The sequence below is a fragment of the Pteronotus mesoamericanus genome, unplaced genomic scaffold (assembly GCF_021234165.1).
Source record: "Pteronotus mesoamericanus isolate MK-2021 breed Mesoamerican mustached bat unplaced genomic scaffold, CSHL_Meso_final contig_50, whole genome shotgun sequence".
NCBI lineage: Eukaryota > Metazoa > Chordata > Mammalia > Chiroptera > Mormoopidae > Pteronotus > Pteronotus mesoamericanus.
The window spans coordinates 16,507,168-16,520,732 of record NW_026555186.1 but is presented as its reverse complement, the minus strand read 5'-3'; the positions used below and the strand labels follow the sequence as shown (position 1 = coordinate 16,520,732).

General features: G+C 51.7%; 1 protein-coding gene across 1 annotated transcript in view; it reads left to right on the top strand.

Annotated features, from left to right (window-relative positions):
• Window positions 1–13,565, top strand: part of PLEKHG4B (pleckstrin homology and RhoGEF domain containing G4B) — a 79,058-nt gene that overhangs the window by 39,942 nt on the left and 25,551 nt on the right. Inside the window, exons 3-6 of the mRNA XM_054578649.1 lie at window positions 261–1,413; window positions 5,539–5,730; window positions 6,273–6,396; window positions 9,190–9,283. Of these exons, the coding sequence (XP_054434624.1) occupies window positions 261–1,413; window positions 5,539–5,730; window positions 6,273–6,396; window positions 9,190–9,283 (1,563 nt within the window). The remainder of the gene's footprint in view (window positions 1–260; window positions 1,414–5,538; window positions 5,731–6,272; window positions 6,397–9,189; window positions 9,284–13,565) is intronic.

Genomic DNA, 13,565 nt, shown 5'->3' with positions numbered 1-13,565 from the left:
AGAATCCCCATGGGTCTGGCTGCATGAGACTGTGCCTGGACTGGCTTCCTCCCTTCCTGTCCCGTTGCCTACGCTCCCCCAGCCTCCCAGAAGGAGCTATAAAAGTGCAGTTTTGACTGCACTGAATCAAAAAGAAACCCACACATTTGTTCTGAGGCGCAGCGGGAGCATCTCGTCTCTCACTCTCCCTGCTGGGTGGAGACCAGGGGTCCTGACAGGTTCCATGCCAGCTGCTAACCTCCCTCCCTTTCTTGTCCCAGGCCAGGTACACAGGCCTCATCTTCTTCCATGAAGGTTGGCCACTGTGCATCCACGGGAAGGTGGTGGTGCAGTTGGCGTCCCTCCGTGGAGTCAGGCTCAGGCCCGGGGACTTCTACCTGCAGGTCACATCGGTGGGGAAGCAGTCGGCCAGACTGGTCTTAAAATGCCTCTCTCAGCTAGGAAGAGGCTCAGAGGAAGTCGCTGTGCCTGAGGCCATGTATGGCTGTGTCTTCACAGGAGAGTTCCTGGACCAGGTGAACAGGGAACGCAGCAGTGCCCTCTTGAAAAACTGCTTGCTGACCTCAGGCTCTACCGTCTATCGCACCCCATGGAGTAACGTCACAGTTCCCGTGTTTGTACCCACCAGCGGAAGAGCACTGACCAGCCGCTCCAGCCATCCCGGGCCTGAGCAGCCACCAGGCAGCGCCTCGGAGGCCCCAGCCCTGGCACCAGCCATGGCCAGCCCCTGTCTGCAGGAGAGCACCTCTTCCAGCAACACTGCAACCCTACCTCCCTGTGCTGGGCATCCCGGCAGTGACCAGCCCAGCCACCTTGCTTACGTGAGAAGAGCTGAGTGCGAAAGCCCCAGGACCCTGCCCAGGAGCTCTGGCGTGGGCCCGCGGGAGCCATCTGAGAGCCTTGAAGGACCGGGAGGGAAGCTGGACCCCATGGACAAGAAGGATGGCCCCCAGGCCCTTACGTCTCCCGAGGACACAGACAGCCCAAGAAAGCGGCCACCTGAGGTCCCCGCTGCCATGGAAACCAGACGCTGGTTCAGGAAGTCCTACATGGAGGCCCTTCGGAACCCCATGCCCCTGGGCTCCAGCTCTGAGGAGTCCCTGGTGGATGAGGCCTCCAGCACCCAGAGCAAGAGGTCAGGGGCAGTGGCCAGCCCGACCCAGAAAGGAACCCCTGGCCCCCAGGGAGACTCCCAGGGGATCTGGAGTCAGGGGAGCTGTCCAGGAACTGCTGGGAGGACCCTTACCAGGAGGTCTAGGTCCTTGGACAGGTCTCTCAGGAGCGTGCAAGGTGATGTCCAGCAGGCCTCCCCTCATTCGTCCTGCGCTGGACCCAGAGGTCTTCTAGGAGGACAAGCTGTGGGGACCAGAAACTTGCACTCCAGCCAGCCTTCTGTCTGTACCACAGAGAAAGGTAAATGTCTCCTCTCCCCTCCCCTCTTCCCCCACCATCCCCTTTCTCCCTCAACTTCCTCTCCTCCCCCCTCCCACCCTGTCCCATTTGGTCTGATCACTTTGTTTAGTAGAAGCTTGTCTCCATATCCATCTTGACTGTTGAAAATAATGCTCACATGTGTTCCTTTCCTATGGCTGCTGCACAAAGTACCACGAACCTGGCAGCTCAGAACAATAGAAGTACATCTTTTCACAGTTGGGAGGCCAGAAGCCTGACCTCGCAGTGCCATGTGCTCTAAGTGAAGGTCTGCCCAGCCTCTCCAGCTGCGGGGGCTCCAGGCACTCCCGGGTTTGGGGCCACACGTCTGGCCCTCCTCCCTGTCTGTCTCTCCATGCCTCAACCTCTCTGTCCTTCCTCTTATGAGGACACCTGTCGCTGGATTTAGGGCCTACCCTAAACTTCATGTGTTCACATCTGCAAAGACCCTTTTCCGTATAAGGTCACATTCACATGTGCTGGCAGTGGACACATCCTTTTGTGGTCACCATGCACCCCAACATTGTATTAATGATTGTTCATGCAGGTAGATTCGGTTTATTGTTCATTTTAAATGACACCAGGCCGGTGACTTTATGTCCCTTGGTCACACACACTCAGAGGGCCTCGATAAGTTTTGGGGCATCTGTCCCTGGAGCACTTTGCCATAGGCTCTGGCGGGAACATGATTATTTAGAGGACTCTGTGAGTGCATAAAGATAAGGAAAGAATGGCAACATGTTTCTTAAGTCAAATATTTCAGCTATTTCCCCTTTTTTGTATAAAGAAATGTTCTGGGAAGAACAAGAACAATGACTCTGGAAAGAAGCAAAAAGTGTGAATGTGCTGTAGGCCTTAGAAAGCAGATTTAGCAGGTGCTAGCAGTCCCACACAATTGACGCAGTAGTGGGTATATGGGCTCCGCTCTGGTCTCCTCACCTGGCCTCCCCACCTGGCCCAATGGGGTGCCTCCAGTCTTGCATCCGAGGGCTCTGGGAGACTTCACCTCGGGCTGGGCCTGTCCGCCGCACCTCTGGGGGCCTCTCCCAAAATTAGGCCTGTGTGCTCCTGCCCAAAATTCTGACAGGATTTCGATAGCATAGCACACACACTGAACTTACTACAAAGAGTCGTATAATATAGTTATTTACTTAGAGTTGACACTTAAAAAACATTCTATCACCACTCTGCAATTCAATTAAAATTAAAGCAATAACATCCCGACCATTGTTTGCAGGTCCTAAACTGTCTTTTATTGTCCATTTCCTTTCCCATTTGTATTAGGCAGGAAACACAATCCTACACACACACTGGGTGATGCTATGATGCTATGAAAACTCACGTCTGCAGCAAACCTGCAGGTAGGAGACAGAGCTTATGTCTTCACCCCACATGTGTATGCAAAATAGAGTAAGTACATTTCTCCCCATGGAGAGAAGCTGGCTGTGCAAATGCTTTTGTGGACATTCAGGCACTGTGTCACCGACAGTATTGTAGCACAGGGCGGCAGACATTTGACAACAACCAGATGGTATCTGGCAGTCATGAAGGCGGTAGGTTTAGTTTAAACAAACCAGCACTGCCCCCTGGAAGCGCGGCCAGGTGACTCCCTGTGTGCAGAGTAGCACATCTAGGAAGATTCACGTTCTCCTCATCAGACATGTTGTATTCTCTCAAGGAATCATTTCTCTCAGGCCCAGTGGGCTTTGTCTGCTCAGTATCCAGAGACTGCGTGTGCGATATCACTGGGGGCTGTTGGGGGGACCTGAAGTTGGAGGAGTTTACTGCCTGGGGACAATGTCCCTTCCCTTCCTACTCCACCTTCTCTCCCTCCTCACTGATGAGGCAGAACCCATCTGTGTGGTATCTAACATCCAGGAAGGAAGGAAGACACTGTGAATAAGCAGAGGCTGCTTCTACCTGGGAGGAGGTGGGCAGTGTTACCAAAGGTCTGGGCAGAGGACCAGGACCATTGCTTACCCAACCAATGACCAGTGGATCATTGATACATGCTTTCCCCTTCCCCCCCTGCTGTCACTGGGGTCAAGTCTGTGGTGTGGTCCCAGACTCCTGGTGTTCATCAGCAAAGACAGTCCTTATCTGGAACCCCCTGCTGACACCTAAGTTAAACAAGTGACAGCACATTCATCTTTCTGTGGTGACAGGCACAGCTTGCCTCTCCATTTCCAGCTTGCTCCTCCTCTGTTCCAGCTTGCTCTTCCTCTCCTGGCTTGCTCCAGCTCCTGAGACTTTGCTTTGTCTACTCTTTAAACATAAAATTAACGTAATTTCAAACCTATAAATGTAGCATTTCAGAATTTATTTTAAGAATATCATACTCAAATCATTCACTGTGCATTCAGCCCGCAGTAACTGAGTAGCGGTTTCTCATTAGTCACAGGTAGCTACTGCTTTTATCCCTGGCCATTTTAATGCTGTAGCCTCTACCTGAGACCTCTCCTCTCCCTGTCCCACGGTGCAGGCTGGATTCAGGAGAAGCCTACGAGGGGCCTACTCAGCCAGGATGATGTCTGGTGAGAGAAGTCCTGCATGAATGTGACGTCTGTTCCCCCGTCTGTGTGAGAAAGCTTGGGGTTTACTGCAGAGCTGGTTTCACCTTTGGCTGGCAATGTGTCCTAGGAAATGTCTGAGCATACATGAAGAAAATTCACTCTCAAGGATACTGAGTGATTGGAGTCCATCAACTAGTGGAGGGATAGACAAAATGCTGTCCATCAGACAGTGGGATGAGACCCACCACGGAAAAGAATGAGGCTCTGGCACAGGCAGCCATGGGTGAACCTCAGAAACAATTCTGCTGAGTGAGAGAAGCCAGACAAGAGACTGCAGTCATGTTTGGTTCCATCTATAAGATAGGTCCAGAGGAGGTAAATTTACAGACAGGAAGTAGACAGGCAGTCGCCAGGGGCTGGGGTGGGAGAGGATATTTACTATAAATGGGCATGGTGGGTCATTTTTGAGGGACGAAAATGTTCTAAAACTGATTTATGGTGATGGTTGCACCGCTCGGTAAGGTTGCTAAGAACCTCTGAATTCCACATGAAGTGGGTGAATTTTATGATATGTAAAATATACCTCAATAAAGCTTTTTAAAAAAGATTTTATTTATATTTTAGAGGGGGGGGGAAAGAGGTAGAAAGAGGGAGAGACTTCAGTGTGGGGTTGCCTCTCAGGCGCCCCCTACTGGGGAACCTAGTCCGTAACCCAGGCATGTGCACTGACTGGGAATGGAACCAGTGACCCTTTCGTTTGCAGGCCTGCGCTCAATCCACTGAGCCACATCAGCCAGGGCAAACCTTTTTTTTTTTTTTTAAATATATAAAAAAGAATGCTGTGTACTTCTCAAGCCCAGCTCTAATAAGGAAGCTGTGCGCAGTTATACAATGTTAGCTCTGAAAGAAGTAAATGATGAGGCTTAGGGACAGGAAAGTAAATCCTGGGCTGCTTCATGGTGCCCCACGAGGCTCAGGCTGCAACATCCGCTTGCCATCTGTGACCGAGCTTGTCCCTCCACCCATGAGGGCGACGCAAGCCCTGGACAGTGGCAAGGCAGGCTTTTCTGTCTGCTTGCTCTGTGGCTCCCCTGTGGAGTGCTGTGGGGGTGGAGGCTGAGTGGCGTGCCACTGCGACGCCTGCCACAGTGATGCGCAAGCATAAGGCCCCTTCTGGGAGGGCGCTGCAGGGCGAGAGCCTGCCACTCTGACTACGTCAATGTCTGCCCCGGGGTGCTCTCACCACCTATGGACATATTTTTACGATACTCTTTGGGAAACCTGTATTATAAAATCAATTAGGATGACAACATTTAGTATCAAATGTTTCTCCCTTAGGTCTTCAGGTAGTGAGCACTCCTGATGGAACTGAAACATTTAACTACATGTTTGTTTATGCCCCACTTCTCAGGAACGAACACACCTGTCCCAGAAGATGTGGCATGCTTACGTTTCCACCAGGAATGGGACAGGTTCTCGTGGAAACCCACTATTTTCACTCATGATTGTATCCTTGCATTTGTAGCAAGCCAAGCAGGTGCCCTCAGACCAGAGCAATACTTCCTCTTTAACCAGGTGTCTTTCTGTTGTCCAGCTGGTGTCAACACAGATGGTTGCAGCTTCCAAGGACACAACCCCAGCAAGTTTCCAGATGTGCTTGCTGAGCTGCTGTGTCCTGAGGGTGAAGGGCAGCCGCCCAGCACCGGAGGCCTGCCCAGCCAGGTGCCCGGGCAGGTGCTGGAGACCAACTCGGAGCTGCTACAGTCTGGGGCCGTCATCCTCCCAGGTGAGCATGGCTGCCTGTCTCTTTTTGAGCTGCTGTAACGAATGCCACAGACAGGGCAGCTTAGGAAAGCCAATTTCATACAGTGCTGGAGGCTGAAAGTCTATGATCAAGGTACCAGCATCATCATGCTCTGGTGCGGGGCCTCTTCCCAGTTCACGGTCAGCACTTCTCACTGTGTCCTCACGTGGTAGACGGGGTAATGGAGCCTTGTGGGATTTCTTATAAGGGCACTAAACCCTTTCATGAGGGCTCCACGCTCATCACCTCAGCACCTCCCAAGGGCCCCACTTCCCAACACTGTCAGATCAGGCATTAGGATTTGAACATGTGAATCGGGGGGGGCACAAACATCCAGGCATAAACTCTTTCAAGCGAGCATGGCCTTCACCTGCCCAGGCGAGTGCCAGGCTCTCCTCTCCCGCCAGATCTCACACCTAAGCCAATAACAGTTTGCAGACCCTAGCTCACTATTTCTCAAGCTTGAAGCCCTGTGTGTTCCCACTGGGGCCTCCCCTCTTTCACAATGCCCTGTGTTTCTGCAGGGACCCGAGACCGCCAGGGGAGAGCAGTAGTGCAGGTCTGCACGAGGAGCCCGCTCTGGTCCAGCCACCACATGTCCAGTGCCGAGCTGAGCCGCCTGCTGAAGTACCTCCATGGCATCCCCAGGTGGGACTGAGCCAGGTTTCCACCTTTCAGACCCCTTTGGGGATCAGCTCACGTGAGGGTTTTCATTTCTAGCTATGGGGACTCTTGTGACAAGGGCAGCACACTCCTACCTGCCCCTCGGCCTCCTGCCCTCTGGCTCCTCTCTGCCCCGTCTTTGCCCTCAGCCCCACCTCCCATTTCTCCCCTCTCCCACACATCGCTCCCCTCTGCTCACCCTGCCCCCTCCCCTCTAAACCAAAGCTCAGCCACACACTCGAACTGTGAACCCTGCATTGCTCTGCATTGTCCGCTATTCGCTCTAAGCATTCTTTATTTACATGGTTTGTACTCCACTCCTTTCTAAAACATATTTGAAGTGGCCTTGGATAAAAACATGAACTGATATCTAAACATAATTTTTGGAACAAACGGGTGAAGAAATCATTCAAATGAGGAGAATCTGGTACTAGGAAGCAGGCAGGACTGACTCGCGATAATTGAGCCTTCCGTTCAGCCGGGCAGTGCCGTGGGCCGGAAAGAAAGTGTTCCAGCTCCTCAGGAAAGACGCATCCTCCTGACCGATCTCTCAGAGGAGCAAGCCTCCTGGATCCTGTGTAAGGACATGGCTCTGGAGCAGGTCTGCCCGGGAAGCAGCCATGTTCGGGGGGGCCTTTCCTGGGGCTGCGGATTTGGACCGAGGACCGAGACAAGAGCTGGAGTCCAGGATGGTTAAAGTGCTTTATTTAGGGCCCCTCGATCTCATCAGATGCAGACACACTGGATCGTCCTACGGCTGCCAGACCAAGTTCCCCCTCTGGTGTTGGTGAAGCAACCCCCACCCTCAAAGGAGAATGAACTCAGTCATAATAAAGTCACGTGGCCTGACTCCAGATCCTGGCTCTGAGCTTACTGGTTGGGAATGTGGTGCACCTCACCGTAAAATGGGGTGGTGACAGCTCTCTCAAAGGCATGTTAGAGGATCAGAAAAGATCTCCCTCAGGTTCCTGCACTGAAGGGCAGAGCATGGTCTTCCACCACGTCACATCACAGCAGCTACATAACACACATCATGTGATGTGATCTCGTGTGGGAACATGCCATGTGATACACACATGAGCTCATGTGAGTACATGTTATGTGCTCATTTAATGCCTCATATGTGATCTCATGTTCTTTGCAGTATATCAACTTTCTATTTTAATTTCTTCTGAAACAACATAGGTAAGGATCAGTGCAGGAACACTCAGGAAAAAAAAGAGTTAAAATATTCTCCCTAACACTCCTTTTTACAGAGCAGATTTCCCAGTTATCTGCAGGGCACTAGTGTTGCTGCCTTTGGGGGAGCCTGGGATTTCAAATTTGTCCTTTAGCACAGATTTCAATGTATATTGAAACTATACTAAAAAAGAATAGTTTCACTCTTGCATTAGATTATACCTTGTGAGCCTCAGGTAAACAGCTTCAAAGCCTTCAGATAACGATGTTCCCTATTAACAAAAGCTTTCTGTAATGGGAGCTGCAGTGGAGAGCTGTGCACTTCCGGAGGGTACGCCCTTCTGCATCCTTAGCCTCGCAGCGCTGGCGAGTGGTGCTGTGTTCTCCGTTTTGTAATGAAACTCCTGCGGGTCGAGGGTGAGGGTACTTATGGGGTCGGCAGGGCCAGCACGTGAACCTGGAAGTCCAGCCCTCCACTTTTTCTGCCTCGCCGCAGTAACTCCAGACAGCCCAACTCTTCTCACCAAGGAACGGCGCTTTGGGAGAAAGCCCCTGTTGAGGAACAGTCCTAAAGCACTTGGGACTAACTTATCCTGGGGCCTCGGGGTTCGCTGGTTATCTCCTGACAAGCGTAATTTCATTAGCATCCTGGCCGAGTATTGCACCTTGAGAAGCTGAAATCCACCCACCGTCACAGGATGTAACACATGCCTTCAGCTCTCTGAATGAGGTACCTGAGATGCCAGCATCATTAGGAAGAGCATCCAGCAGTGTCTTGTTAGTGGTTACTGCTGCAAGGAGCCACGTGTTCTGTGGGGGCACCTTATAAATGCACTGCCATCAAACTCAAAAGAGACACAAAATCTTAAAATTACAAAGGATGTTGGTTGTCATTCCTCTGACCTGTGCAGTGGAGGAATCCAATCATCCATCCATCCATCCAACACTTTCCTGGGAATACAAAGGAGAAGAGGACATGGTTCCTGCCCTCAAGCAGACACGTGGAAACCCAGTTTCCCAGGGCTCCCAGCGGAAGACAAAACCACAGTGCTGGGAAGGAGCTGCAGTCTCAGCCAGGGGAGGGGGCTTCCCCATGTGCTCTGTGTCCTGGGGGGGGGGGGGGAGTGCAGGCAAGAGGAGGAGGATGTCCAGGTCGAAGGAAGAGCGCGCACAGCCTCAGGACAGTCGGTCACCTTCTGGTCAGGAGGTGGCATTGACAGAGGCAGGAGAGCGAGGATAGGAGACAATGTGAAGGGAGCAGGCGCCCCTCGGCCAGAAGACTACCCTGACCTCAGTGTGCAGCAGGCAGAGAGGCCAGAGCGGTGGCAGGAAGATAGTTCGAAGCTTCGACAACTCCCCTTGCCTGGAAGTGCTGTCGCACATGCGTGGTCCATCACAATGAGGCCTGACTGCCTGCTTTCAACTGATAAGCCTCTTCATTCCTCCGGAGGCAGAAGGCTAATGCGCGTAAAGCCAGGACTCCTGGGTTCTAGGGACGGGAGGATCTGGGTGAGGACATCTCATTGAGAGAGAGAGAAACTTGCCGTGGAAGAGAGCTAACCTGCAGTGGTTGACACCATCTGTCCCTTCTCTCTCCAGGAAGGAGGTGCGGGACCTGGGGCTGGTCATCCTGGTGGACGCACGCAAGAGTCCAGCCTCTCCTGCCCTCTCCCAGGCCCTGGCAGCTCTGCAGGTGAGTTGGGGGTCACTCCTGTCCTCCACATCTGAGAGTCTCAGGGCTGTGTGGGCCATGAGCACAGAGCCCTCCTGGGAGGAGTGTCCAGCACACCCGCTGGCCGGCACTGCAAGCTTAAACAGCGGAGCCGGCGGGACCCGCCTGCGCGGGCGCCCTGCTGTCGTGTTCTGTCTTACCAGGGATGGTGACAAGCCCTTCCCTTCATAGCACGTCCATGGCACACATCTGACTAAGCCCGGGTGCAGAGGTATGCACATCACCCTGCCAGACAGGGACGGAGGCACGGAGGGGCAGCCGCCGCTCGCTGTAAGGATGAGGGCCCTGGACCTTGGGTGCCCAGGGCTTCTGAGAGGCCTCTGGGATGGGTTCAAGGGGTCTGTTCAGGAGGTTCATGGGCCCCCCAGGGAGACCCCATCCTGGATTCTGGTTCATGAGTAAAATGCAGAGGAAATTTGAATCCCTGGAGTGGAAATAAAGGCACAACTGGGATGTTCCAGGGACCTAGGGCCAACAGGGGCCTGAGAACATCAGTCTCCCTCAGACCTGTGTACACAGGCCCTTTGTGTGCCAAGTGCTGTCCTGGGGTCTGGGGTCTCAGAGACAACTGGAAGCTTCTCTGGCTGCTCCAGCTATACCCGGAGCTAAAATCTGTCTCTGCTAACGGTACACAGATTGAACAGCTCACTGTCCCTAAGTTTGGGGACACCAACTGGAAGTTCTCTCCAAGAAAGACAGAGGTTAGGGCATGTTTGAAGGCAAGTTCTGAGGCTGGGCTGGGGAGGCCAGGCCAGAGAGACCTGGGGACATTATGGAAACCTCCAGGCAGGAGACCTGAGGCCCGGAGCCGAGGGCAGGAATGGGGGTGGACGGGTAGGCAGGTGAGGGGGCGTCCCTGGTTAGGGCACCCTAGTGGTGGTGCTGCTCCTGGCCTGGCACAGGAGTAAAGGCCAGGGAGCAGATTCTGGGAGAGGAGACAAGGCTACTGGCCGCCTACACTGCTGGAAGGAGTCTCAGAGCAAACCTCCTGGGTGACAGCCGCATTTCAGAGGGCCGTGCACGCTCGGTCTTGGCTTTCACCAGGAAAGGTTCATGTTGCACTCCGTTAAAGCGCACTGTAGCTCCTCTGACAGCAACAGGTTTGACGCGCCCAGCTTCAATTTCTGTAAGATGTTTCAGAGGCACGTAATCTATTTGCTCACATACCCCGCCTGTGGGCTCAAAAGTCAGAAACTAGGATGCTGACCAGTTTTGTGTTCCTATTCTGCCAAGGTTTGGAAATTCCTTTGAGATTCTGTGTCTTCCTTCATTACATGCAATTTTATTGTATATAACAGTAAAGACTGAGAAATTGCCAAGTAAAGTTTCTTAAGAAAATAGGTAAATGACTGCTTTTCAGAAGGATTTTGAGGGAAGTACTGTTGAAAGATGGAATAGAAGTGTTGGCAACCCTAAGATTTTCTCCGAGTTCTTTGATTTTGCTAAAAGATTGTGAATCTGAACTTCCTGGTTCACTGTAATCCAGCTGAACAGCACGACAACATTGTTTATACCTCAGGAGTGCATGTCTTTGAAGTTAGCAGCTGAAACGAGTATGCCTCAGGTAACAACATAAAGTCAACATCCATATAAATAGCAACTCGAGAGAAAAACCACTTTGTTTTTGTCCCCAAAACCAAACTAAAATGTTACCACTGATGAAAGATTTTAAAAAATATAACCAGAAGTTTTGATCAGATTCCTAGAAATCCTTTCATTTGCTTCATGCAGCTCGTTGGAAAATCTATGTGTAATCATGAAAGACCTGTGAGAGCTGCCAGACCCGTGCGCTGCACACGGAGTCCTGGCCGGGGCCCGCAGCACCAGGCGCACCTGTGACCCATGTGGGTGCCAGACACTCACATTCTAGTGCCCTCACGGAGGCCAAAGCAGACAGCTTCTCACGGTCCCACCCACGGAAGCCCCTCTGGAGGGTCCTGGCCAGTCTCCCCCTTGGAACCCAGCCCCCAACACTTAGCCGTGTCCACAGGCAGCCCCTGCCTCCTCTGGACGGTGCTCTGGGAGCCCCACAGGGGCCCGCCGGGCCGGCAGTGCTCACCCAGCGTGGGCCAGCCCTTCCCCCCTCTCCTCTGTGTTTCTTCCACCTTCAGCCCCAGGTGGCGATTGGGGGCCTGGGAGGGAGAGCACCCTGGTTATCACTCTATCTGCCCCGGGTGCTCTGCCTCCCTTGTCAGCTCTGATCCATAGCCCTTAATTCAGAGTCAGTGAATTGTGCCCATGCTGGTCACTGTTGTCATTAGCTGCCCTGGAGAATGTGGGGAAGGTTTGAAATTTGTGTTCAAAGCGGGGAAAAGTAGGCTAACTGTAATAGCATACACAATAAAATGTATATTAAAAAAAATTGTATTCAGAGGAAGCCTGGAGATCCAGCGACTTGCTGCAGGACCCAGGACAGCGCCCTCCCTGGGTAGAAGGTGGGGCTGGAGCAGCAGGCTCCCCAGTGGCGGCTTCTCCTCCTGTCTGAGTGGCAGGGCCCCGGACCCTCAGTGGTGGGGTTAGTGCTGGGGCACCTTTCACAGCTGTAAAGGGCTTGGAGAGCTCTCAGAGCTGGCTGTCGTTCTCGGGCCAGTGCCGAGAGGTAAAGGGCAGATTCTGGGCGGCAATGAGGGACGTGTGTGCTGAGGGTGGGGCTGGCATGATAGAGCCGCCTCCCCCCACCACCGCGAAGTCCCTGACCTGCACCCAGCATGGCACCGGTTTTGTGAGAAGTTATCTCGGTGCCAGTACGAGCCACCTGTGTGTTCCTTCGCTGCACTGTGTTCTGTGCATGGTGTGTGTGGGATGAGGAGACAAGCAGGGCCGTACAACCGGGCAGGTGCTGTTGCACAGGCTGTTCCAAAGCCAGGGGACTGCTGCAGCTTCTACTCCCTTGGCATCCAGAAAAAACCTGCAAGTGCCCAGCCTCAAACAGAGAGGGTGAGCCCTTCGTGGGAAGCCTACAGGCTTAGCAACAGCGCTTCCCATTTTGCACGAGGCCCAGGCAGGCCCGCCCTGGAGCCCTTCAGTTGTCGATCTGAGTTTTTGGCAGATTGGACAAAGTCCGCCCAGAACCATTTATCAGTTTTCTTTGTAAGGATATCCCCTGCCCAGCATTTCTTTTTTTGGCTAGACTTCCCTGAAATCCTGTGCCGCTCAAGTCCCTTGGGGGGAAACTAAGCCAAAGAAAGATGGTCACTCTCCACCCATACATCTCCAAAGCATAAGCTGGGATCCTTAGCTTTTTATCACAAGGGAAGCTTCTGAGGAACTTCATGACGGTTTACGAGAGGAAGGCAGTTCCGCTGTTTGACCACTATGGTGGTTGCCGCTCCTGCACAGTACGGCCTGTGGTCAGGCCGCTGAGGCCTTGGCATTTGCGCCCAAGCGCAGGCCCCCACTCCGCTGCCCTGGCTTTGGAGCGACCAGCAGCAGGGTTTGCGGTTTATGTGAGAAGAGTAGAAATGACCTGGAATGCAAGGGTCATGTTTCTGTTTTCAACTTCATTTTGGAGGTATATACAAAAGTAGGTAAATTCTTTCACAGAGAGCAAAACTATGGAACTTTTTCATAACTACCTTAAGTAACTATGCTTCAAATTTATTAAATTAGTAAACTTCAAACACATAAAAAAAACTTTCCATTTTGAAAGGAAATAATGCTTTTTTCCCCCCTTGGTAGAAGGAAGTCTTCTAAGAAATTGCTCATTCCTACCCCGCATACATACAACACGTAACTATTAGACAGTAATGGGTGTAATCGTCATAAAGCATTGACTCTGTTCTCATTTATCTGAGAATGTTAATTTTTTTTGCTATAGAACAGATCTTAATAGTAAATATTCACTCAAATAGGAATATATGAAAAATATAAAGCACTTTGTAAAACTGTAGTTTTAATGCGTGATAACTCAAAAGTTTAGCTTAACTGAGTGAGAGAAATAGAATACGGCTCTATAACAGGAAAGCAAGGATGGTTTTTTATTTGAGCTTTCTATCATTTATTCAACAAGTATTTATAAAATGCCATTCATAAGAAGCCACTTAACAAAAATATAAATATGTAAGACTAAAATAAGGCAAAGAAGATACCAGCTCTGAGGCCCATCCAGTAATTTTATTGCAAAATAAGAGATTTTCTAAAATCTGTATATCAACTATAAGAAACTTTGAAAAAGTACAGCTTTAGAGAGTATGAATGAAGAAACGCTATCTAAATAGAAGCATTTTATTGCTAAATGGTCTGG